The sequence below is a fragment of the Loxodonta africana genome, chromosome 8, assembly GCF_030014295.1.
Source record: "Loxodonta africana isolate mLoxAfr1 chromosome 8, mLoxAfr1.hap2, whole genome shotgun sequence".
Classification (NCBI taxonomy): Eukaryota; Metazoa; Chordata; class Mammalia; order Proboscidea; family Elephantidae; genus Loxodonta; species Loxodonta africana.
The window spans coordinates 94,112,177-94,138,836 of record NC_087349.1 but is presented as its reverse complement, the minus strand read 5'-3'; the positions used below and the strand labels follow the sequence as shown (position 1 = coordinate 94,138,836).

At 34.7% G+C, this 26,660-nt stretch overlaps 1 protein-coding gene across 8 annotated transcripts in view; it reads right to left on the bottom strand.

Annotated features, from left to right (window-relative positions):
* The window catches only part of BBS9 (Bardet-Biedl syndrome 9), a 504,171-nt gene that overhangs the window by 344,437 nt on the left and 133,074 nt on the right, over positions 1–26,660 (bottom strand). For 7 of the 8 annotated variants that reach the window (XM_003406966.4, XM_023544300.2, XM_064290127.1 and 4 more), the window contains 2 exons: positions 21,587–21,770; positions 20,812–20,941 (listed from right to left, as the gene is read on the bottom strand). In XM_003406966.4, the coding sequence (XP_003407014.1) occupies positions 20,812–20,941; positions 21,587–21,770 (314 nt within the window). The remainder of the gene's footprint in view (positions 1–20,811; positions 20,942–21,586; positions 21,771–26,660) is intronic. The other variant, XM_023544301.2, reaches the window with a different exon arrangement.

The window sequence follows — 26,660 nt, the reverse complement described above, 5'->3', positions numbered from 1 at the left end:
TCAAATAAAAATGAAAGCACAACCAGAGACTTACATCATCCTGAGACCAGAAGAACTAGATGGTGCCCGGCCACAACCGATGACTGCCCTGACAGGGAGCACAACAGAGAACCCCTGAGGCAGCAGGAGATCAGTGGGATGCAGACCCCAAATTCTCATAAAAAGACCAGACTTAATGATCTGACTGAGACTAGAGGAATCCCGGCAGTCATGGTCCCCAAACCTCCTGTTGGCCCAGGACAGGAACCATTCCCGAAGACAACTCATCTGACATGGAAGGGACTGGACAAAGGGTTGGAGAGAGATGCTGACGAAGAGTGAGCTACTTGTATCAGGTGGACACTTGACACTGTGTTGGCATCTCCTGTCTAGAGGGGAGATAGGAGGGTAGAGAGGGTTAGAAACTGGCAAAATTGTCACGAAAGGAGAGACTGGAAGGGCTGACTCATTAGGGGGAGAGTAAGTGGGAGTATGTAGTAAGGTGTATATAAGCTTATATGTGACAGACTGACTTGATTTGTAAACGTTCACTTAAAGCTCAATAAAAATTATTTAAAAAAAAATTTTTTTTTTAAAAACGAAAGCACAAAGTATCAAACGTACGGGACATAGTAAAAGCAGTGCTCAGCAGGAAATTTATAGTTGTAAACACCTATATTAAAAGATTGCAAATAACATAACTTTGCAATGTAATTAGAAAAAGAAGAGCAAACCAAACCCAAAGCAACCAGAAGAAAGGAAATAATAGAGATCAGAACAGAGATAAAAGAAAATACAGAAAAGAAAAATAGAGAATAAAACCAGAAGTCATTTTTTGAAAAGATCAATAAGTCAACAAAACTTAGCTAAACTGACAAAGAAAAAAAGAGAGAAGATGTAAATATCTAAAATCAGAAATGAAAGTAGGAACATCACAATTGACCCAACAGAAATAAAAAGGTTCATAAGAGAATACTATGAAAAACTGAATGCCAACAAATTTGGTAATCTAGATAAAATGAACAAACTCCTAGAAACACATACACTACCTCAACTGACTCATGAAGAGATAGCTCTTAACAGACCCATAAACAAGTGCAGAAATTGAATCAATAATCAAAAAAAGCCTCCCAACAAAGAAAAGTCCTAAACCAGATGGCTTCACTGAAATTAGAAATTAATACCAGAAAGAAAACTAAAAATACACAAATTATAGAAATTAAACAACACACTACTTAACAACTAGAGGGTCAAGGGACAAACCAAAAGAAAAATCAGAAAATACTTGAGTTGAATGAAAACGAAAGTACAACATATCATGGGACGCAGTAAAAGCAGTGCTCAGAGGGAAATTTATAGTTGTAACTGCCTATATTAAAAAATGAAAAAGATCATGACTCAATAACATAACTTTGCAAATTGAATAATTAGACATTCTTACCAGACGTTGACCGAGGAAGTGATACTAATCTTTCTTAAACTTTTCCAAAAAATAGAAGGGGAGGGAATACTTCCTAACTCATTGTATGAGTCTATAATTACTCTGACACAAAAGCTAGGTAAAGACACCACAAGAAAACTATAGACCAACATCCCTTATGAATAAAAAAAAAAAAAAATTATGAATATAGATGTAAAAATCCTCCCCAAAATACAGTGAAATCTGTGAAAGCTAGAACTCAATGGGACTGCCTTGTTTTTCCTGGTCTGACAAGTTTTCTGCCTTTGACAGGGTGCAGTGTCACCACTTTTCTATTGCTCTCTAATGGAAAATATTTGAGTTTTCCTTTTCTGACAGGTTTTCACCTTCCACAGGTTCTAGCTTTCGCAGGTTTTACTGTCCTAGCAAACTGAATCCAAAAGCATATTAAAAAGATTACACACCACAACTAAGTGAGGTTTATCCCAGGAATGCAAAGGTGGTTCAACTGTAGAAAATCCAACAGTGTAGTACACCACATTAGTAGAAAAAAGGGGAAAAAAAACATGATCCTCTCAATTAACAGAGAAGGCATTCTACAAAACCCAACATTCTTTCATGATAAAAACACTCAACAATGTAAGAAAAGAAGGGAAATCCTTCAATATGACTAGGGAGGTTTTTATGAAAAACGCTGCTAACATCATATCCAATAGGGAAATTCTGAGATCTTTCTCCTTAGGCTCAGGAACATGATAGGGACACCTGTTCTGGCCACTGCAATTCAATAGTGTACTGGAAGTTCTAACCACAGCAATTAGGCGAGAAAAAGAAATAAAAAGTGTCCAAATTTGGAAGGAGAAAAGTATAATTATCCCTTTTCACAGATGACATGATCCCTTATATAGGAAACTCCACGAATCCACAAGAATGCTACTAGAGTTAATAAATGAATTTGGCAAAGTGGCAGGATACAAAGTCAACACACAAAAGTCACACCTCAAACCGTATAGGCAAATTAATTCCAAATGGATCAAAGACCTAAATGTGAGAGCTAACACCATAAAATTCTTAAAAGAAAACATGGGGGTAATGCTTTGGACCTCATTTTTAACAATGGATTCTTAGCTATGACACCAAAAATACAAGCAGCAAAAGACAAAACAGATAAATAAGACGTTGTTAAAATTAAAAACTTTTTTGCATCAAAGGATTTTATCAACAAAGTAAAGAGATAACCTACAGATTTGGAAAAAAACTTTGAGAATTGTATATCTGATAAAGGTTTAATATCCAGGATATATAAAGAACTCCTACAACTTAACAACAAAAAGACAAACAATCCAATCAAAAAATGGGCAAAAAAATAGACATTTCACCAAAGAAGATATACGAATGGCCAATAAGTGCATGAAGATATGCTCAACATCATCAGTCATTAAGAAAATGAAAATCAAAACCAAAATGAGATATCATTTCACACCTGTCATGGATTGAACTGTGTTTCCCGAAAATATGTGTATCAATTTGGCTAGGCCATGATTTCCAGTATTGTGTAATCTCCACCATTTTTGTCATCTGATGTGATTTTCCCGTGTGTGGTAAATCCTACCTCTATGAGGTGGGATAGGTGGCAATTATGTTAATGAAGTGGGATAGAGAGCAGTTAACGCGTCAGGACTCAATCTACAAGATTGGACTGTGTCATGAGCCAATGTCTTTTGAGATATAAAAGAGGGAAGCGAGCAAAGACAGCAGGACCTCATACCACCAAGAAAGCAATGCCAAGAATAGACCGAGTTCTTTGGACCCAGGGTTCTTGAGCAGAGAAGCTCCTAGTCCAGGGGAAGATTGATGACAAGGACCTTCCTCCAGAGCCAACAGACAGAGAAAGCTTTCCCCTGGATCTGACGCCCTGAATTTGGACTTCTAGCCTACTAGACTGTGAGAAAATTAATTTCTCTATGTTAAAGCCATCCACTTGTGGTATTTCTGTTATACAACACTAGATAACTAAGACAACACCCATTAATATTAAAAGAAAAAAAAAAAAAACAGGAAAACAACAGGTGTTGGCATGGATGTGACCCCTCATCCTTTGCTAGTTAAACTGTAAAATGGTACCGCTGCTGTGGAAAACAATTTGGAGGTTCCTCAAAAAGTTAAACAAAGAGCTACCACGTGAGCCAGGAATTCCACTCCTAGATATATTCCCCAAAGAACTAAAAGCAAGAATGCCAACAGATACTTGTATATCAAGGTGCACTGCAGCACTAGTCACAAGTGCCAAAAGGTGAAAACAGCCTAACTGGCCATCGACAGATGAATAAATAAAATGTGGCATATACATACAATGGAATATTATGCAGCCATAAAGGGAAACGAAGTTCTGATGCTTGCTACTACATGGATGAACCTTGAAAATGTTATACGGCATAAAATAAATCAGACACCGAAAGACAAATACTGTACAAGCCCACTTACATGAAATATCTAGAATAGCTAAGTGTATAGAAACCAAAGTTAGTTAGTGGTTACCAGGGGCAGGTGGGACCAAAGGAGAAAAGGAGATCATTTCTTAGGGGACAGTGAGCTTCTGCTAAGGGCGATGGAAAAATCTGGCAACAGATAGTGGTGATGTTTGAGCATGATTAACATTAACGTCACTGAATGTACATACACAAAATAAAATGGCAAATGTTGTGTTACATATATATTTACCATAACGAAGGAAAAAAAAAAGAAATCCTCACAAAAGGGCAGTGTAACTTGTGCTACATTGAGAAATGAAGTAACATAAATATATTTCCAGCAGTCACATTAAAGACACACACAAAATTTTGTTCAGGCTTTTTCATGTAGATAAAAAACTAACCAAGTCTTCCAGAAGCAGAATGTGATTAAATGAAGTGGTATATAATGAAAAATGAAAGGAGTTAATGAGGCAAAGTGAAGTACATTACTCATTAATAATTGTAGCAATTTTTAGGAAGCACTGAGTTTCTGTTTATGACGACAGAAGTTTTGGCAATAACTACTTCTCATGGTCGCACAACATGACTGATGTAAACTGGTATCATTTAATTGTACATGTGAAAAATATTGAATTGTCAAATGTGTTAACATATATTTTATAAGAATTTTTTAAAAAAGGAAAATATATGAATTACTGGAAACCCTGGTGGCATAGTGGTTAAGTGCTACAGCTGCCAACCAAAAGGTCGTCAGGAGCTTCTTGGAAACTCTATGGAGCAGTTCTATTCCGTCCTATAGGGTTGCTATGAGTCGGAATCAAGTCGACGGCAGTGGGTTTGGTTTTTTCTTTTTTTTAAATATGAATTACTATGGCTGAGTAGTTTATATGCCTCAATTCTACCTACTGATCAATTAAGACACAATGCTATTTAGACAGAAGAGAGTAAATGGAAAGAAATCATGGACAACTACACTTGGTCTTATCTATTCTACAAGTTATTTAATTTTACTATAAATTTGCTATATTTACACTGTTTCCTAGACGATATTATGTGATCTCAAAAAGCAGTATTTCAGTAGAAATAATAAAAGTTTCCATTATAAGGTATGAAGTTGCTCAGTGCCAAGGTAGAAATCTATACATACTCTGACCTGTGTTTATTCATCTCCTGTCTTACCACAAATTATAGATCTATTTTTCTGTGACTGTGAGTCCTTTGCTTATCCATTTCACCATTAAAAGTCTGAGGTTTTTCCAAAGAGCATACGGGGTACTTGTATACTTCTGATATCTTTTTTTTTTTTTCTGTTATAACCTCTTCTATTTTTACTATCTAATAATGACATGTCAAGTGATCAGTGTTGATATGTATATATACAAGTTTGATAATAATATATTTTATGTAAAATAATACATGAATGAAATTTTGGCATAATCTGTTAGAAGATAACCAAATCTGCTTTCCTGAAAGTAGTATGAGAAATTTTGTACCTTTCAAATACTTGCATCCATAACTGCTGACATAAAATAAAGTTAATGCCAACGAAAACATAATTTGTTTGAAATTTCCTTTCTACAATACTTGTATTATGTTCTAACAATTTTGAACAATACATTGTCTAAGGTAAGAGTAAAGATACACTCAGCAGAGTAAACATTAATTATGCTTATAAGAAATTCAAGTTGCAACCATGCTTTTTATGAAATATGGATCTAAAACTCTTCATGAACTATTCATCTATGTCTGACAGAATAAAAAAAGGTTAGTAAAATGTTTGACCCAAACATAAATATGTTTCCACAAATTCCATCATCCATAGAAAAAATTATTCTGATTTTAATAAAACTTTATTTAATTTTCCTTAAAAGGCTAAGTTTTAGACACTGAGTAATTAAGGAATGGAAGAGAAAGAGAGTTAAGATAAATAATCAATCCAAAATTACCCTAAGGATTGTGACTTTGTTTATTAAGAGTAAGATTTGAATATCTAAATTCTTATACTGGTAAACACTAGTTCTGTCTGACAAAAGCACCAAAACAGCAACAAATAGTATTTATCTGCCTTTAGGCAAGTACCAATAAATAAAAAATTAGTTTATAATATTTTATATTATTTAAAGAGAAAGTTATTTTGCTTAGCACCCTATTTTTTTTAAAAACTATAAAAATGGCACATTTGCTGAACTTAAATTGGCACAAATAACTAACACTATTTTCTTGAAAGTAATATTTGAGAATAAAATCTTAATACATACTTCCATTTTTGACAAAGATAAAACAGTCTGAAAAAAAAGGGACTAAAACAAACACATACATTTAATGGATCACCTATAATGTATATCTTACTAAAAAATAATTTATTTCAATGATACATAAAGAAATCCCTATGTTAAATTCTAAATTGTAAAAAAAATCTATTATCAATTCAAATAAAGAGAAATCTGTTCTATTCTGAGAGTGCATCATTCCTAGGCATTAGTTCTATCATACCACTATACCACACACCCAAAAAAAATTTTTTTAATTTAAAAAGAGCAAATCTTTCAACAAACTATGATTCTTATAATTTTCTTTCCATAAAACTGTGTAATAAGTTCTAAATTTTGCCATTTTTACATGGTGATGCTTTAACAGTTGCAGTAGTCGTGGTGATGTCAGTTACACTAAAGAACAACGGATGGTTTGGAGGGAAGAACAAAGCATTTCCTACCATCTGGAAGCCCGCAGAGATCGAAAAAGCAGTGCTATGACTTTTTAAACTCCATCCCTCCATTACTGCCAACGCAATTCTGTCTTAATTTCGTATATAATTCTGTTAAACTTTAAGGACCTGGAAATCATTTCCACAGAAACAGTGTCCCTGCTGCTTGCTTGCTCCCACATGAGCACCATGCTGCATTCACACAGTATGGACATAGCTGAGGCTTTCAAAAGTAGGCGGTATTTTTTTCCAACTGTAGCCCTTGACAGATACATATTTGCTTACTCCATCATTAACACATTTTTTAATAAGGGATGTGGAATTTTTATAAGAAGAATTTTTACAATCCTAAACCTTCAAAGTTATTGCAAGATTCGTTCCTAAATGTAAATTGTAAATGCTCAAAATAGGATAATTTTCCTTCTAAGAAACCTATAAAAAAAAAAAAAGTTCAAGTAACATAAACTGTATCTACTGATTTAAAATATGAAGGTAACAAGGTGAAATGATGAAAAAAATCACGTTGGAAATAAATATTAATGAAAGATAAGGGTAGCATTCTCAAATGCCATATCTAAAAGCAAAGGGTGCTATACTTTTTCATTGTATCTTAATTACTGAGATACTAGTAATTTCTAATTCTTAAATCACAATTTTTCCTTTAAATGAAAAGTTAAAGTTTTTTACAACATTTTCTTCTCAATTAAAATATTTAATAATCTGCCTACAGGACAAATAGTCTACATGAACCATGGCCTCATCCACCCTGAGACCAGAAGAACTAGATGGCGCCCAGCTACCACTACTGACCATTCTAATCAGGACACAATAGATGGACCCTGATAGAATGGGAGAAAAATGTAGAGGAGAACTTCAAATTCCTAAAAAAAAAAAAAACGATTCACTGAATCGGTTGAGACTGGAGGACTCTCTGAGACTACTGCCTCTGTGACCCTATGGAGTCACTATGAGTCGAAATCAGCTTGATGGCAGCAGGTGTTTGGTTGTTTTATTCTTGTAAGAATTAAATGAGTCGTTATGTGCAAAGCACTTCAAATAATGCCTGGCACATAGAAGTGATACAATATTAGCTATTACTATTATATGGATTCCCAGAACGGTTTATGGAGAAAGAACATTTTACTAATAGCCAATACAAGTATGCTCATAAAACATCTTTATAACACATAATACATGCTAAAAATTTACCTGTTGTTTTCAAATGGACTGAAACTCATGTGTCAGAGTAGAACTGTGCTCCACAGGGTTTTCGCTGGCTGATTTTTTGGAAGTGGATCACCAGGCCTTCCTTTCGAGGCACCTCTGGTTGGATTCAAACCTCCAACCTTTCAGTTGGAGCCAAGCACATTAACCATTTGCACCACCCAGGAACAATATATGCAACCTATCCATAAATATTAAAATGCTCTCACTCTAAAAACATTTGAAAATTAAAGATAATTTTTTGATGAACTACAAGAAAAAAAGGATAATTAATGTTTCTTTCTTGCACTAAGCAAAATCATTTTTATTTAACCAAAACTTATTAAGATTAGAACATAAGTTCTAATTTGAACATAGGTTCTAAATTGATGACAATCTTAAAAATGACGTTTTGTTAGCTAGCAGACAATTAAAATGAAAACACTTTAACTTTGAACAAGTATAGTTTTCCTCTATGATTTTAAATATTATACGTATATATGGGTATCTACCTCCTTTTAGGACATCAATAAAGCAGGTAGTAACTCTATTTTATACTTAATTTTAAGGAGTAAACTGCAGGAAACCACTGAACACAGTTTTCCATTTGAGAACATGTGAGAACCCTCCTATCTGTACCGTGGCAGATTCTATGAATCACCAAACCAGTTGCCATTGAGTCAACTTCAACTTATAGTTACCCCGTATGTGTCAAAGTAGAACCGTGCTCCGTAAGGTTTTCGATGACTGATTTTTTTTAGAAATAGACCTCCAGGCCTTTCTTCCAAGGTACCGCTGGGTGAACTTGAACCTCCAGCCTTTTGGTTAGCAGCCAAGCATGTTGACCATTTGCACTACCCAGGGACTAAAAGTTAAAGTCCATATTTTACCAGGTGAGAATTAATTTACTTAAAATTTTTAAGTTAAAGAAATAAAGAGGATTTAAATGACAACATCATTATTTGATTACATTTTTCAATTCCCTTTATAGCAATTTAATTAATATTCCATTCTCTTGAAATGAAAAAATGTACCATCACTCTCCCAAATCTGTTTTTTCAAGCTGTAGGGAGTTAGTGCAGGTTTCTAAACTACTAAATCTGAACACACTTTAAAAGTTTTTGAATGAGCTCTCAATACAGCTCTTTTTAGAATATAAGATTCTAAAGATACAATAATGCCAGTGCACCAAAAACCACAGAGTTTATGCCAGTGCACAGCAAGCAATAAATATTGCTGAATTTCCTTTCAGGTAACAGTTAATTCTATTTTAAGTCATGCAACTTTAGTCTATATGCTAAGATTTATATATTCATAAACACTTATTTTATTTTGTTAATAACCCAGATTTATATTCCAAATCTAGTTCTGAAGTATAAGCCATATACTAGCTAACACAGTAAAAAAAATAAGTCCATTCAGTGCTCTAAATTCAAAGTTCTAAATTGTCTGCAGAAGAATTTGCAGGCTATGAACCTAATGTTACAAATAATCACTTCGTTTCCCTTAGTGAGCAACTAAGAAAATGTATTTTCCTCTGGGAAACAGACATACAGAAAAAACATAAATTCATTCTGTCTATTAAATTGGAGTCTCTGGGTAGCAGAAACGGTTAACACACTAAGTTGTTAAGCAAAAGGTTGGCGGTTCAAGTCCACCCTGGAGTGCCTCAGAAGAAAGGCCTGACATTTAACTCCAAAACATCAGCCAGTGAAAACCCTACAGAGCACGGTTCTCTCTACTCTGACACACATGGGGTCGCCATGAGTCAGAGCTGACCCCACTGCAACTGGTTTAGCAGTGAAACCAGAGGGTCAAACTACAGGTATCAGAAGAGTCCAGTATTTGAAAGAAGAGAAGTTGTAAAATTAAATACATTTCCCAGGAAGGATAAAAGCTAAGTTACCAACGTTATACCAAAATGATCTCCAGTACCAAAGGGTCCAGGAGGTGTGTGCTTAGTGAATAGCAAAACCCACCATAATTGTGAAAAGCAAAACGCTTTCCTGCTGGTTAATACCCTACTGAACAAATGACCCACCTCCACCTAGTCACTACGAAATGAACTCCTATATCCTTTAAGGACTGAGAATCAGGAAGACAACACACAAAGGCACTTTTTCCACCAGTACAGATTATTTTCTTTAAGACAGAGAGCTTCATTTTTAAAAGATATTCACAGTCTCAATGACAGTACATCTAAAGAAGTTTTTCAGTGGAAATACATTGTAATAAGTAGAGTTCTACCATTAAAACCTTTAATTTATAAAACAGAAAGGTACAAACCCAACTAGCATTGTAAGTACACCTCCCTACCCTTGGTATTCAGTGTTTCTCAAACCTCTGGCAGGCAAATTAAACAGATTTACTATGGAATGTAGCAAAGTCAAACAATCTGGAACTGTAATTACTATTACACTCTTCATGAGAGTAGAGGATGCTGTGTTTTACATTACTACATAAAAAATACAATGATAATGAAAACATGAGACCAAGCAGATTTCTTACTCTCTTACGGAGAGTTTTTCTGAGGACTATAACCCCAACTACAAATAACAATAAAGACATTGCTTTTTAATTTATTTATAAGATTACTGAAAGTCTTTTTCATGTGAATAAAACACTTATTAAAGAATATACCATAGTTTAAAACTGTAGCATGCCAAATAACTGTCCATCTGTCAACTATGACTTAGCCACATGTGTGTGCTTTTCGAGTTTAAGCTCAGTCGATACAAAATCTAGAAATAAAAAGTCTAGAGATCACCTCATTAAAGACCTTTGATTTCACACGATGGAAATACATGAGAGTAAAGAGGACCACCAAAAATAACACAACACATTTTACCACAAAAATACTTCAGCGAGATTGACATATACAGTATGTCCAAATCATGGTTACTAAAGTACCAACACTAACAGGAAGAAAAAAGTCCCAAATACGATATAATTCTGCATTTTCATCCCTCACAACTCCTTGTGTTATGTTATAGTCTATCACGTTACACTAACGGGCTCACTAGGCCCCAAACTGAAGTCCCCTTTTACTAGTCAAAAACCAGAACCAAACCCATTGCTGCTGAGTCAATTCCAACTCACAGCAACCCTGTAGGACAGAGTAGAACTGCCCCATAGGCTGTCTAAGGAGCGCCTGGTAGATCCCAACTGCAGACCTTCTGGTTAGCAGTCAAATGCTTAACCACTATGCCACCAGGGTTTTACTAGTAGGAGCCCATTAAAGCCACAGGCTCTCTCAGCCTTTCTAAGATTCCTGACTACAAACACAAATTATAATCTTATGCCACGTAGTGTGTTTCTAAAAGCTGATTTATCACTATTAATAAACAAAGAGAGAAGATATTTTTGACTTCTTAAAACAGAATGAAAACACACACACACACACACACACAAAAACATGAGTAGGGAGGTGGGTTTCTCAGGAAAAAATAAAGGTGACATCGTTGAAACTCACTACATTTAAACACAGTAAAATGAGCCAAATTAAAATTTAATTACAATGCCCAAAGCATCAGTTCTAATCTGAAACACATTTTTTTTAAATCACCAAAAGCATAAAAGTACATCATAATTTTTTTTGGGGGGGGTAGGGAAATGATCACTTTAATGTCAAAATCCACTGTGTCAAATTTCATGAAGATATCCAAATTCCCTCAGGGAATTATAATTTAGCTACAGGAAATGCTGCACAAAATAAAGCCAAATATTAACTGGGCAGGGGGGACAATGGGAGGTCCAATTACTAAAGACGACAATATTTGCTATATGAAATCAAAAGCTAAGCAGCTATTCAAGTACCAATTTCAACCTTACTAAAGATGTTAAAATTTTATTTTTTATTTTTTTCCAAAAAAAAAACTACATCGCTCAATCCCTACCTTAAGCAAAAATTATTTTTGGAAATTAAGAGATAATTAGAATGAAAAAGATGCCAATTTCTCAAAAAAAAAAACCCTAAATTTAGTACTATGATAATCCAAATCTCAACTAGATTTTTCTGCAATTTAATAATATGATGGGAAGCCTCCTCTGAAATGTTTATTCAATATGGCAACAACCCTTAAAGCAACAGACACCACCAGAAGTTGAAATGTAACTTAAAAAAGAGAAAAATCTCAACCTTTTACTGGTTTGTTTTTTTTTTATTATTCTTTCTTCAAGGAACCTTTTAAAAACTAAAATACACTACTATGAATAAACATTTATGTAAAGTTCATTTATCCCTTCTATTTCATGTTTCTTTTTTCTGTTAGAAGATAATAAAGTAAATTTACATTTAAAATCCATGATCCTGTTTTGTATATTTTATTCTATGCCTAAATTTGCATATTAAAAAACAAAAATATCAGGCTTGATGTTCAACAAGTACTAACAGGTGTTAATTCTGGATGGTAAGATTAAGACAACTTTGGTGGAGGGGTTGTTAGTTTTCTCTTTTGTTTTCTTCCCTGCACTTTTATATAATGGTTGAGTTTTTAATACCACAGTTCTATGCTTTTTACAAATTTCACAGTTATACTTTTCCACAAAAGAATATTTTAAAAACAAATAACAGAGTTGAGGAAAATCAATACAGTTTCAGGGATTAAATGTAAAATACATTTTCACCAAAAAATATAACACCCTATATCATTCCAGGGGAAATTAAACTAACCTACTAAGAGAAAAATCTATGAGTGTAGTTCTACTCTGAAGCACATGAAGTCATCCTGAGTCAGAATCAACTCAATGGCAACTGGTTTCTTTGTTGTTTGTTTGTTTTTTACTAAGAGATAAAGCAGAATTAAGATGTTAAAAAAATAAGAATTCATGATATAAAAAGATTTGCAATCTTCAACTGATACCGAAAAATAACCATAAATTAGCATAGATTAAAAAAATGAAGTGCAGATTTCAAAACTTATTTTTGGAAAAAAAGCATAAAATAATTTAATAATAATAACCTATAATGAAAACCCTATGTTACTACGATAAAGGACAAAAAGTAAGAGAGAGAGAAAGTGTGTGTGTGTGTGCACTTGTGCAAAAACACATGTATACACCCATGTTTGTGTGTGGTAGGAAGGTGGCAGTAAGAAAATAGGAAAGAAGAAAGACAAAACACTGCCTATCATGAGGAACAGATCCATTTCATTCTTCAATTCTGGCAAAACTGAAATAAACACAAGACATAGATACGTGTGCCATGCAACACATTGGAGAATTCTATATATGTACAAATAACCTCAGGTCATATGCAAAATTCAGGAACCAAAGGAAATAATGAAGTAGCATAAAAAGTAGACAACATCGTACAAGATTAAAAATGACTATTACTGTTGTTAGGTGCCATCGAGTCAGTTCCAACTCATCGTGACCCTATGTACAACAGAATGAAACACTGCCAGGTCTTGCACCACCCTTACAATCATTGCTATGCTTGAGCCCATCATGGTAGCCACCGTGTCAATCCATTGCACTGACGTTCTTCCCATTTTTCACTGACCCTCTACTTTACCAAGCATAATATCCTTCTCCAAGGGCTGGTCTCTTCTGATAATATTTCCAAAGTACTTGAGAAGAAGTCTCACCATCCTCACTTCTAAGGAGCATGCTGGCTGTACTTCTTCCAAGACAGATTTGTTCGTTCTTCTGGCAGTCCATGGTATATTCAATATTCTCCGCCAATGCCATAATTCAAAGGCATCAATTCTTCCTCAGTCTTCCTTACTCATTGTTTGACTTTCATATGCATATGAGGTGACTGAAAATATCATGGCTTAGGTTAAAGTGCACCTTAGTCTTCAAAGTGATATCTTTGCTTTTTAACACTTTAAAGAGGTCTTTTCCAGCAGATTTGCCCAATTCATTAAGGTTAACTCAAATTTGAGGTAGCAACTCTTGCCCAGTCATATTTTGACTCCTTTCCAACCTGAGGGGTTTATTTTCTAACACTATATCAGATAACAATCCACTGCTATTCACAAGGTTTTCACTGGCCAATTCTTTAAGAAGTAGACCACCAGGTCCTTCCTCCTAGTCTATCTTATTCTGGAAGCTCCACGAAACCTGTGCACCATGAATGACAGCTATTTGGAATATCAGTGGCATAGTTTGTCGTACTGTGGTGGCTTATGTGTTGCTGTGATGCCAGAAGCTATGCCACCAGAATAAAAATGGCCAAATATATCAATTATAACAACAAATGTAAATGGGCTATTTAAAAGATAATCATCTTCAGAACAGATTGAAAAATACAACCAAATGTTGACTACAAGAGATACAGTCAAAAGAAAGTAACAGGTTAAAAGAAAACGCACACACAACAGCAAAATATAACTAATAAAAAAGTAAACAAAATAAAACAAAGAAGAAAGCATAAAAATGTGAAATGGAACCCAAAAAAAGTTCAATTTATATTGATAACTTTTTAAAATTCATTAAAAAAATAAAATAACTCTCATACTAATGACCTGGATAACACAGAACAAAATATATAAATTAAAAATGCTTAGATATACAAGAGAAAAATATGATGATGAAAGACTAACATTCTACTCTTGATCTACACAGATTAACAAAGGAAAATACAGGCAAAAACGCAGAAGTGATGAAAATCAGAATTTATATTTTATTCTCTATAATTCCAAATAAGATTTAAAAATTTTATATAGACTGTTAAGTCACAGACCACCATTTGTCTCTCAGTTTGTCATACTGTGGCTGCTTGAGCGTTGCTGTGATACTGAAAGCTTTACCACTGGCATTTCAAACATCAGCAGGGTCACCCCTGGTGGAGAGGTTTCAGCGGAGCTTCCAGACTAAGACAGACTAGGAAGAAGAACCTGGCAGTCTACTTCCGAAAAAATTTGCCAGTGAAAAACTTAAAATAACAGCAGAACATTGTCTGATATGGTGCCGGAAGATGAGCCCCTCAGGTTGGAAGGCACTCAAAATACAACTGGGGAAGAGCTGTCTCCTCAAAGTAGAGTCAACTTTAATGATGTGGATGAAGTCAAGCTTTTGGGACCTTCATCTGCAGATGTGATACAACACAAAATGAGAAGAAACAGCTGCAGACATCCATTAGTAATAGGAACGTGGAATGTATGAAGTACGAATCTAGGAAAATTAGAAGCCATCAAAAATGAAATGGAACACATAAAAATTGATATTCTAACCATTCGTGGGCTGAAATGGACTGGTATTGGCCATTTTGAATCAGACGATCATATGATCTACTATGCCAAGAATGACAAAATGAAGACGAATGGCGTCACACACAGCGTCAAAAAGAACATTTCTAGATTCATCCTGAAGTACAATGCTGTCAGTGATAGGATAATAGCCATATGCCTATAAGGAAGATCAGTTAATATGACTATTATTCAAATTTACACAACCACCACTAAGGCCAATCATGAAGAAACTGAAAATATTTACCAACTCCTGCAGTCACAAATTGATAAAACACGCAATTAAGATGCATTGATAATAACTGGCAATTGGAATGAGAAGTTGGAAACAAAGAAGGACTGGTAGTTGGAAAATATGGCCTTGGTGATAGAAATGAGATCGTAGATTGCACGATATAATTTTGCAAGACCAAAGACTTCTTCATTGCAAGTACCTTTTTTCAACAACATAAACAGCACTCTACACAGGAATCAAATGTACTACATCTGTGGAAAGAGACAATGGAAAAGCTCAATATTATTAGTCAGAACAAAGCCAGGGGCCAACTGTGGAACAAATCATCAGCTGCTCATATGCGAGTTCAAGTTGAAGTTAAGAAAATTAGAACAAGTCCATGACAGCCAAAGTACAACCTTGGGCATATCCCACCAGAATTTAGAGACCATCTCAAGAATAGATTTGATGCATTGAACACTAATGACAGAAGACCAGACAAGTTGTGGAATGACATCAAGGATAACATACAAGAAGAAAGCAACAGGTTATTAAAAAGACAGGAAAGAAAGAAAAGACCAAAATGGATGTCAGAAGAGACTCTGAAATTTGCTCTTGAACATCGAGTAGCTAAAGCGAAAGAAAGAAATGATGAAGTAAAAGAGTGCAACAGAATATTTCAAAGGGCGGTTCAAGAAGACAAAGTAAAGTATTATAAAGAAATGTGCAAAGACCTGTGAGATAGAAAACAAAAACAGAAGAAAACACTGGACATTTCTTAAGCTGAAAGAACTGAAGAAAAAATTCAAGTCTTGAGTTGCAATACTGAAGATTCTATGGGGAAAACATTAACCAACACAAGAAGCAACAAAGGAAGATGAAAAGAATACACAGAGTCATTGCACCAAAAAGAGTTGGTCAATGTTCAATCATTTCAGGAAGTAGCATATGATCAAGAACCTATGGCACTAAAGGAAGAAATCCAGGCTGTACTAAAGGCATTGGCAGAAAACCTCCAGGAACTGACAGAATAGCAATTGAGATGTTTCAATAAACGAGTGCAGCACTGGAAGAGCTCACTCGTCTATGCCAAGAAATTTGGAAGACAGCTACCTGGTGAACCGACCGAAAAGATTCATATTTGTGCCTATTCCAAAGAAAGGTGACCCAACAGAATGTAGAAATTATCAAACAGCATCATTAATATCACACACAAGTAAAATTGTGCTGAAGATCATTTAAAAGCAGTTGCAGCAGTACATCAACAGGAAACTGCCAGAAATTCAAGCTAGAATCAGAAGACGACATGGAACAAGGATATCACTGCTGATGTCAGATGGATCATGGCTGAAAGCAGAGAATACCAGAAAAATGTTTACCTGTGTTTTATTGACTATGCAAAGGCATTTGACTGTGTGGATAATAACAAATTATGGATAACACTGTGAAGAATGGAAATTACAGAACACTTAATCATGCTCATGAGGAACCTGTACTTAGACCAAGAGGCAGTCATTCAATCAGAACAAGGGTATACCATGTAGTTTAAAGTTAAGAAAGGTGTGCATCAAGGATGTAACCTTTCATCAAACTTATTCAATCTGTATGCTGAGCAAATAATCCGAGAAGCTGGACTACATAAAGAAGAAAGTGGCATCAGGATTGGTGGAAGACTCATTAACAACTTGTAATATACAGATGACACAACTCTGCTGGCTGAAAGTGAAGAGGACTTGAAGCACTTACTGATGAAGATGAAAAACTACAACCTTCAGTATGGATTACACTTCAACATAAAGAAAACAAAAATTCTCACATATGGACCAATAACCAACAGCATGATACAGAGAGAAAATATTGAGATTGTAAAGGATTTCATTTTACTTGGATCCACAATCAATGCCCATGGAAGCAGCAGTCAAGAAATCAAAAGATGCATTGCATTGGGCAAATCTGGAAATGACCTCTTTAATGTGTTAAAAACCAAAGACGTCACTTTGAGGATTCAGGTGCACCTGACTCAAATCATGGTATTTTCAATTGCCTCATATGCATGCAAAAGCTACCCAATGAATAAAGAAGACTGAAGAAGAACTGATGCCTTTAAACTATGGTGTTGGCAAAGAATACTGACTATATCCTGGACTGCCAGAAGAACAAACAAATCTGTCTTGGAAGAAGTACAGACAGAATGTTCCTTAGGAGCAAGAATGGCGAGACTTTGTCTCACGTACTTTGGACATATTATCAGGAGGGCCCAGGCCCTGGAGAAAGATATCATGCTTGGTAAAGTAGAGGGTCGGCGAAAAAGAGGTAGACCCTCAACGGGGTGGACTGACCCGGTGGCTGCCACAATGGGCTGAAGCATAGCAATGATTATGAGGATGGCACAGGACTGGGCAGTGTTTCATTCTCTTGTACACAGGGTCACGGTATGAGTCAGAACTTACTCGACAGCACCTAACAACAAGAAGTCACAGAGAAAATCCTTTATAATAAAACACAGCAAAATGTGTAGGCCCACATTCTCTTTCTACAGTGCAAAAAAAAAAAGACAAATTGGCACCAAAATTAAACAAAAAAAAAGGTCAATTTGAAATTAAAAATACTCTCCTAATCGTTTTGCTTTCAAAGAAGAAATGTCCTTTCTATGAGTCTCAATTTTATCAAACATATACCATATGTTTAGCTTTCTGACTGATTATTCCATGTTGGATGCAAAAAGATCATACACTCCTACATTAAAGGAGTGTATGATCCAGTTGGGGAGTTAAGAAAATCAAGCAGTAGTCACCAACTTAATTAGAAATGTTATATAAAGTCAGAAGCGGAGATCAGGGTAGGGACAGAAGGCTTATTTATCGACTTGAGTTAGGCCTTAAAGATAGAAGAGCTTTGAGAAGGCAAAGGAAAAATGGGGGAAACACTACGGTCAAGGTCACTGTAACAATGAAAGCTAAAGAATAAAATGTAATATTGAAGTTACAATAAGTGATTATTGTAGAAATAGCTTAGGAAGAAAAACATGAAAGAGACCAAATTGTTTACACTAAAAAATGAGCTGCAACAAGATTTTCAAGCACTATGTTGTGGGCTACCAGCTAGAGCTTGGAAAGGTTCTCATCATTTTGAACTTTCATTCCAATAGGCTACCACATTGAGGTAGATTTGGTATCTCTAGAGAGAATAACATTTCTGATATATGATCATCTTTATTGGTCATTTGGGAAACTGACCACAGTAGAGGTAAGATACTCGGCCAGGCCCCATGGCTACTTTGTGCAATAAGAGAACAGCAGTAATAGCTAAGAAATTTAAAGACCATTATCACATTCAAGCTCTACTGATTCTGTAACCTCTATGACTATTTCACATCCCCATAGTCTAATTCACTAAAAGTAAAATAAACTAAAGCAATACTATCTAATCAAGAATGATATTTACTCTGAAAAGAAAGAAGAAAACACAGAAAGATTTAGAACTGGTTTATAATAAACAAGGTAGAGATGACTATGACTGCCAAATGGGGGGAAGTGGGAGGAATAAAGCATCTCAGTTTCTGAACAAAATGCTGCTATTAAGTAAAACTGCATCAACTTGATCCAAACCCATATTTCTTATTCATTGAAAAGAAACATATTAAAATAGCAGCAATTTCCTTTACAAATAAATGCATTCAGCCAAGGAAGCATCTACCAAAGGTTTAATACTAAAGATAAAAAGAAGCAGGAGGAAAATTATTTCAGTGCTCTTAATTTCAAATAACTTCTAAATATAAATGTTACAGCTAAATCAGTGATAACCACTTTTAAAATTCTAATAAAAATTATAATGAAATTGTTTCAAATATAGGTTATCCTTATATTTTTAAAGTACATAAAAATAAGAAAAATCATAAATTGAATAATTAGAATTTACTGCTACATATTAATTAACTGTGGAAAACACTAATGGTGATATTTGTATCTGTTTTTAATCATCATCTTGAAAAAGCTATGAGAAATAGGAAACTTCATTCACAAGTACCTAAGAAAAGATGTGATGGGCTACTTAGGAAGATAAACATCGTGATGCACACTACATGAAAACTAGAGTATTTACTTATAATATTTACAACAACTATCGGATCATTTATTGGTAAGTTGCATCTGGACAAGAAACAATAAATATCTGCTGAGAGGCCATACCTTTGATCTTCTGTGAGTGTGGTTACTCTTGAAATTGGGCATGTCCCTTGTAAATAATATATGGGTAATACAAATATTTCAACTAGCTGCTCAGTAAGGTCTTTCTACCCATCAGTCTGGAACACTCCACATACATACAAGAACCAGAACGACTTTTAAGTATTTAAAGATATTGGCTCCTGAGGAACCTGGAAATTACAAGCCAAGTTGGACCACATACCCACCAGTGTGGATCTGTCTTCTTGCATCTGAGCTATCACTTGGGGGAGCCAAACAGAACAGCTATTGAACGGATATATGGAATGTTACAAAAATTACTCTCCAAGAAAAGAAATGCTTTACGATGCCCTATTGGCAAGCTATTTTGCCTATTCTAAATCCTTCTAAATAAATATGATGCAATCTGATGAGTCCAAATAGTTGGCATTGCAAAAACAAATCTCAAAATTTTTTAATTATTCTTCAGATGCAAAATAGCCATAATTTATATTAAATGCTTAGTAATTTTAATTATATGATGATCTTTTTTCAGAAAATATTAGGAAACAACTTCTTTTAAAAATACTCAATGTTTTCAAAACACCGTTTCCATTTTTCTTTTAATTCAGGCTTTATATTAAACGTGGATGCCCTTCCTAGAGCTTCCACAATAATATTATGCACATGACCTGTTATTTTGGAGGTAAAACTCGTTCTGATCAGACATTCTAGGTGTCATTAAAGAACTGTATATCTGATGTTTAAATATGCAATAAAATGACCTAAATAAGCAGGACTGAATAGCTCTGGAAACCTATGAAGCTCTACAGAAAGTTGTGCTTTCATATATCCGCTTAGAGTTTCAATTCTTAAACATAAACTGAGATGTTAAAGAGTTTGTCAGGATCCTCCCTTTTATACCAATGACCTATAAATATTATACACTTAGAAGTTTCATTTCTATCTCATTTCATTTCTCTGTAAGTGTAAAGTTAGGATATGGATTTTGTCTTTCATTTTAAATGCAAGGTAGCCTTATGATCATTAGCGATTCTGCACCACTTGATATAAGGTGTGAAATAAGTTCTGAAGTGTAATATTCTCACAGTCCATCAACAAATCATCTTTAAATGGGACCCATCAAATGCTTGAAGAAATCCATTTTTTTTAAAGAAAATAATCTAACAGAAAAACCATTTTCTTGAAACCTCAAAAGCTTTCATTTTTAATTAACAAAGGCTATCTTGTTAGAAATACTACATAAAGATGATTAATGGCACTAATTAAGTTTTCCTATATGCTTCATTTCCAATAAAATTTTTTATTTCTACTATTGACATTCTGAGTACCACATCACTAGCCATTTTTTAATAAAATTACTTGCTGTTGTTTAGTAAAACTTCTAGAGAATTCCTTGACTAAGATCTTCTTCTTAAAAAAATGTGTTATATCACTTACTGCAAACAGCCCACTTTTACTGCTACAGGAATGTGGGGAAGTTGAGTGGCCCATTTCAGTGTCACATCCTGATAAATATGCAACATGTTATTATGGTTTCCAATCAATGTATTTATTGTTCCTTCAGAAACTATAGGTTAAAGATACAGAGAAGAGTGAGAAAACAGTCATTCGCAACAATACGTTATATTTCTTTCAGGGGATTTATTACACAAAATTATTCTAATATCTTGACTTTAATGCATAAAGATTTTTAAGTAATAAGACATTATTTTTCAACATCAAGCTGCCAGGATCACAAAGCGAAAAGCAGTTTAGACTTGGAAACTATAACTAGACAGTGGCCAACATTTTTGCATTTCATCTAGAAAGCATGAATTTCATTAATATTTAACATATTTAAGTTAATGATTTACTGGGCATTCACTACAGATAAGTCATTCTATTCGACATTACTATGCCCCATTCTGCTTCTAAAAGAGGCTGATGTTCTCTTGGAAGCCTTTTGAGCAGCTACATTATAGAAGGCATTAAAGTATACTCAAGGACAACTGTACAAGTCATTTTGTACGAAGTAAAATGATTGATAAAACCAAATGTGTCCTTTGTATCAAACTTCTGTTCAAATTTTAAAAGTTAAAATTTCCATTACATGTTAAGTATTAAACGATTTCTCTAGATGTTTAGAAAATATGTGTATGAGTGTAGTTTTTTTCTGATGCACATAACATATGCTTCACATATGGAAAAGATAAAAGAGCTTCTTTATACACACCTGAGCAATAGGGGAGGAAACAACTTGGGCTACAATCAAGTTTCTTCATGAACCGAATTTGTCCATTATCCTTAAGGCAATAAAAGTTTCTCTCACCAAGAACAAAAACAGAAGATGCTGACTGATTGAAAGAGACAATACATATGTCAAGGGCTTGCTCTCCAATATTTAGAGTCCAATCTACCTGCAAAGCAAAACCCAAGATCAATTTAACTGTTTTTCAGCCACTTTCAAATAAATCCAATTAAGAAATGGCTTTACCATAGAGCAGAAACATAAAGAGTCGTACTCTCTCCTCCTTCACTTACTTTTTTTTTTGGCTACAACTGTATTTCTAATATTTTATAGATTCTAGCAAGTTTTGGGGAAACCCTGGTTGCTCTATCTTCTTCCAAATGGTATTAGCTATTCAGTGGTTCAAAAGTACTCATAAAAAGTTATTAACTTCACTGAAAAGTTCCATAGAAAACCTATTATGTTTACTTTGAAAATATAATTTAACAATCTGTAAAACCTATAGCCAATATTGTTGGAACTATAATGTTTTAATACAAAATGATTAAAAAACATATCAATAGTCATATACAGAGCAGTCACCAAGCTGATATAGTCATATACTTGGGATCCTCTGCACACAGGGGCTCCTCCAGGGCACCTTCATGTCTCTGTAACACGGTTGATGATCAATAAACACTTCTTAACATAATGAAGGAATGAATTTAAAAGGGGCATGTAAAGTAATAGTTTTTCATATTTCAACCTCCAAGCTATTAATATTTCTAAATCAAGATTTCTGGCCATCAAGACAGGCCATAAGACATTATCCATCTATTTAAACAAAAAGACATTAAAATTTCTGAAGAAAGTATGAAATCTAGATAGCTGGTCAAAAAGGCAAATATCATCAGTGTGTCTGTGTGTGTGTCTGTGTATGAATCATCTGGAAGAGGGGGACAGCACAGCGAATATAGGTAGATGCATCCAACCATGTAAATCTAAATTAGGAGTCAACACCAAGAAATTATTCAATTGCCATTTGGTTCAAATGTATCCCACCTATCTAAAAAGACTGCACAGGACACATGTTGACATTCTAGCATTATATGTCACATCTGTAACTTTGGCTGATGTATGTCTGACTCTAAGAGATGATGCTTCATTCAGAGCTGACAAGCAAATCAAGTTTCTGAAGCCACAGGCTGATATCCAGCCACTAAATACTTTCAGTTCACTAAGTATTGAGTGCCACTCTCTCTGGCCTCCCCTTAGAGAAACACAACACATTTGAATTAATGAACTACACTAAGTAAAGAAGAGCCTTAGAAATGTTAACTACATGGGTAAATACATGAGATTGTTTTCTTCTGATTTAAACCTCATTAAAAGATAACTGACTAAAATTAAAATAATAACAATGTAATATGGAGTTTATAGTATATGTGAAATTAAAATGTATGACCACGACAGCACAAAGGCTGGAGGGAGAAAATAGAAGTATGGTTCTTATACTATACATGAAGTGGTATAATATCACATGAAGGTAGACCGTCATAAATAAAAGATACATAATGTCCATACACTAAAGTATCAAAACCAAAAGATAAAGCTAATAAGCAAAGAAGATAAAAATGAAATCATAACAAATACTGACTTAATCCGAAAGAAGGCACAAAAGTGGAAAAAGGAAACAGAACAGATGGGAAAATAGAAAACAAATGTCCAGATAATAGATTTAAACCTAACCATATCAATAATCACATGAAATGTAAATGGTCTAAAAACCTCAATTAAAAGACAGGGAATATCATATTATATTAAAAAAAAAAGACCCAACTATATGCTGCTTACAAGTGATGCAATTTAAGTATAAAGACAAAACCAAACCCACTGCCACCGAGTCGATTCCAACTCACAGCAACCCTATAGGATAGAGTAGAACTGCCCCGTAGAGTTTCCAAGAAGCGCCTGGTGGCTTCGAACTGCCGACCTTTTAGTTAGGAGCCATACCACTTAACCACTACACCACCACAGTTTCCAGTATAAAGACACAAACTCATTAAAATGAAGTACATGGAAAAAGATGTATCAGGATAACACTAACCTATAGTAGCTATATTAGTAACGGATTAGGTAGGTTTCAGATCAAAGGGAAAAAGAAAGTCACCTCATAAGGAAAAAGGGGTCACTTCATGATAAGACATAACGATTCAAAACATATGTAGCAAAAAACTGATAAAATGGCAAGGAAGATTAGATAAATTCACAGTTATAGTCAGGACTTCAATATTCCTCTCTCAACATTGGTAGAACAAGTACGGAGAAAATTAACAAAGGTATTAAAAAAAAAAAAAAAAACCTCTTGCCATCAAGTCAATTCCAACTCATAGCAACCTTATAGGACAGACAGAGTAGAACACCCCCATAGAGTTTCCAAGGAGTGCCTGGTGGATTCGAACTGTCTACCTTTTGGTTAGCAGCCGTAGCTTTTAACCACTATGCCACCAGGGTTTCCAATAAAAGTATAGAAGATTTATATAACACTATCACATGACTTAACCTAATTGACATTTGTAGAATACTCCACAACAACAGCAAAAAATATACATTCTTTTCAAGTACACACTGAATATTTAAAAAGACAGACCATATTCTAGGCCATAAAACATATCTCAATAAATGTGAAAGAATTTAAGACATACACAGTATATTCTCTGACCACAATGGAATTAAATTAGAAATCCACAAATAGTAAAAGGCAGCTATGAGTAACATAGGTAGTTATTAACTGCCTTCCCACAACAACCTTATTAAAAGCATTTCACTGGATAATTTCTGATGCTCCATGGCATCACAGTCTTACAAAGTGTCTGTGGTGTAATAAACAGAAGTTTTACTGCTATTTCTTACTTTATACGTCAATAGAGACAGCACAGGGAAGAGGTAAAGGAGAATGGTTTCCCTGTACTCAACTGGATCAATTATACTCAATCTTTACTCAACTGTAATTGCCTTCAGAATATATCCCTGATATGATTTATTGATATCCCTGATATCAATAAATATCTCCAAATGAATGAGTGAAGGATATTCAAAACAGAAGGAAAATCATACGCAGAAGCCTAGAATCAAGAAAAGCCATGGAATATCCAGAATAATGCCTATAAGGAACAATTAGAAGACTACTATTGAAGAGGAGGTCAAGGTCAATTTGATCACCATTATCACTATCATCATCATCTAGAAATTGTGCTAAATGCTTTACATGCATTTTTTTCTAATGGCAACATTCTAAAATAGGTTTTATCACTATTTTGCAAATGAGAAAACGAAGCCTTAGCAAGGTTAACAAACCCGCTCAAAATAAGCCATAAATATAGTTAGGAATCAAGGTCTGACTCCAAAGTCTACACTTTAATCATCATTATGGTACCTCCAAATTCTACATAAAACTGTCATGTTTTTATTAATACAGAAAATTCTATATCATCTTCTCTAACATTTTTATTTCCATAGCATTCTAAATTCTACATATTTCTTCATTTAGTTTCCTTTGTCTGTGTCCTTCTCAAATCCACTTCACTGTTTCCACCGTAATTCTCAGTTCCTTCTATTTCTTGCCTTGCTGTCCATGGAGGTTATCAGGATAAAGATGAATTCACAATCATCACCTATTCCCCAGTTTCCAAACTGAGAAATTATCATTAACAATTATTCTTTAAACTTTTTTTTTTTCAAGTTCTAAAGCTTTCATCCTTGTCTCTGAGCTAATTTCATCTTTGTGGGCTATGAATTTTTATTTCCTATATATTCGCCCCCCGATGTGTCTGTCAGTTTGTCATACTGTGGGGGCTTGCATGTTGTTGTGATGCTGGAACCTAAGCCACCAGTATTCAAATACCAGCAGGGTCACCCATGGCAGACAGGTTCCAGCTGAGCCTCCAGACTAAGAAAGGCTAGGAAGAAATACCCAGCATTCTAATTCTAAAAAGATTTAGCCAATGAAAACCTTATGAATAGCAGGAGAACATTGTTTGATATGGTGCCAGAAGATGAGCCCCTCAGGTTGGAAAGCACTCAAAAGACTACTGGAGAAAGACTGCCTCCTCAAAGTAGAGTTGACCTTAATGACTTGGATAGAGTCAAGCTTTCGGGACCTCCATTTGCAGATGTACCACGACTCAAAATGAGAAGAAACGGCCACAAACATCCATTAATAATTGGAACCTGGAATGTACAAGGAAACCCTGGTGGCGTAGTGGTTAAGTGCTACGGCTGCTAACCAAAGGGTTGGCCGTTCAAATCTGCCAGGTGTTCCTTGGAAACTCTATGGGGCAGTTCTACTCTGTCCTATAGGGTCGGTATGAGTCAGAATCAACTCAACGGCACTGGGCTTTCTTTGGTTTGGAATGTACGAAGTATGAACCTAGGAAAACTGGAAGTCATCAAAAATAAATGGAATGTATAAACATTGATATCCTAGGAATTAGTGAGCTGAAATGGACTGATATTGGTCATTTTGAATCAAACAATCATAAGGTCTACTATGCCAGGAACAACAACTTTAAGAGGAATGGCATTACATTCATCGTCAAAAAGAACATTCAAGATCTATCCTGAAGTACAATGCTGTCAGTGATAGGATACTATGCATATATCTACAAATAAGACCAGTTAATATAACTATTATTCAAATTTACAAACCAACCGCTAAGACCAAAGATGAAGAAATTGAAGATTTTTACCAACTTCTACAGTCTGAAATTGATCAAACATGTAATTAGGATGTGCTGATAACTACTGGAGACTAGAATATGAAAGTTGGAAACAAAGAAGAAGGATCGGTAGTTGGAAAACATAGCCTTGGTGATATAAATGATGCCAGAGATCGCATGATAGAATTTTGTAAGAACAACAACTCCTTCACTGTAAATACCTTTTTCCACCAACATAAACAGTGACTACCCACATGAACCTAGCCAGAAGGAATACACAGGAGTCAAATTGACTACATCTGTGGGAAGAGAAAATGGAAAAGCTCCATATCATCAGTCAGAACAAGGCCAGGGCTGACTGT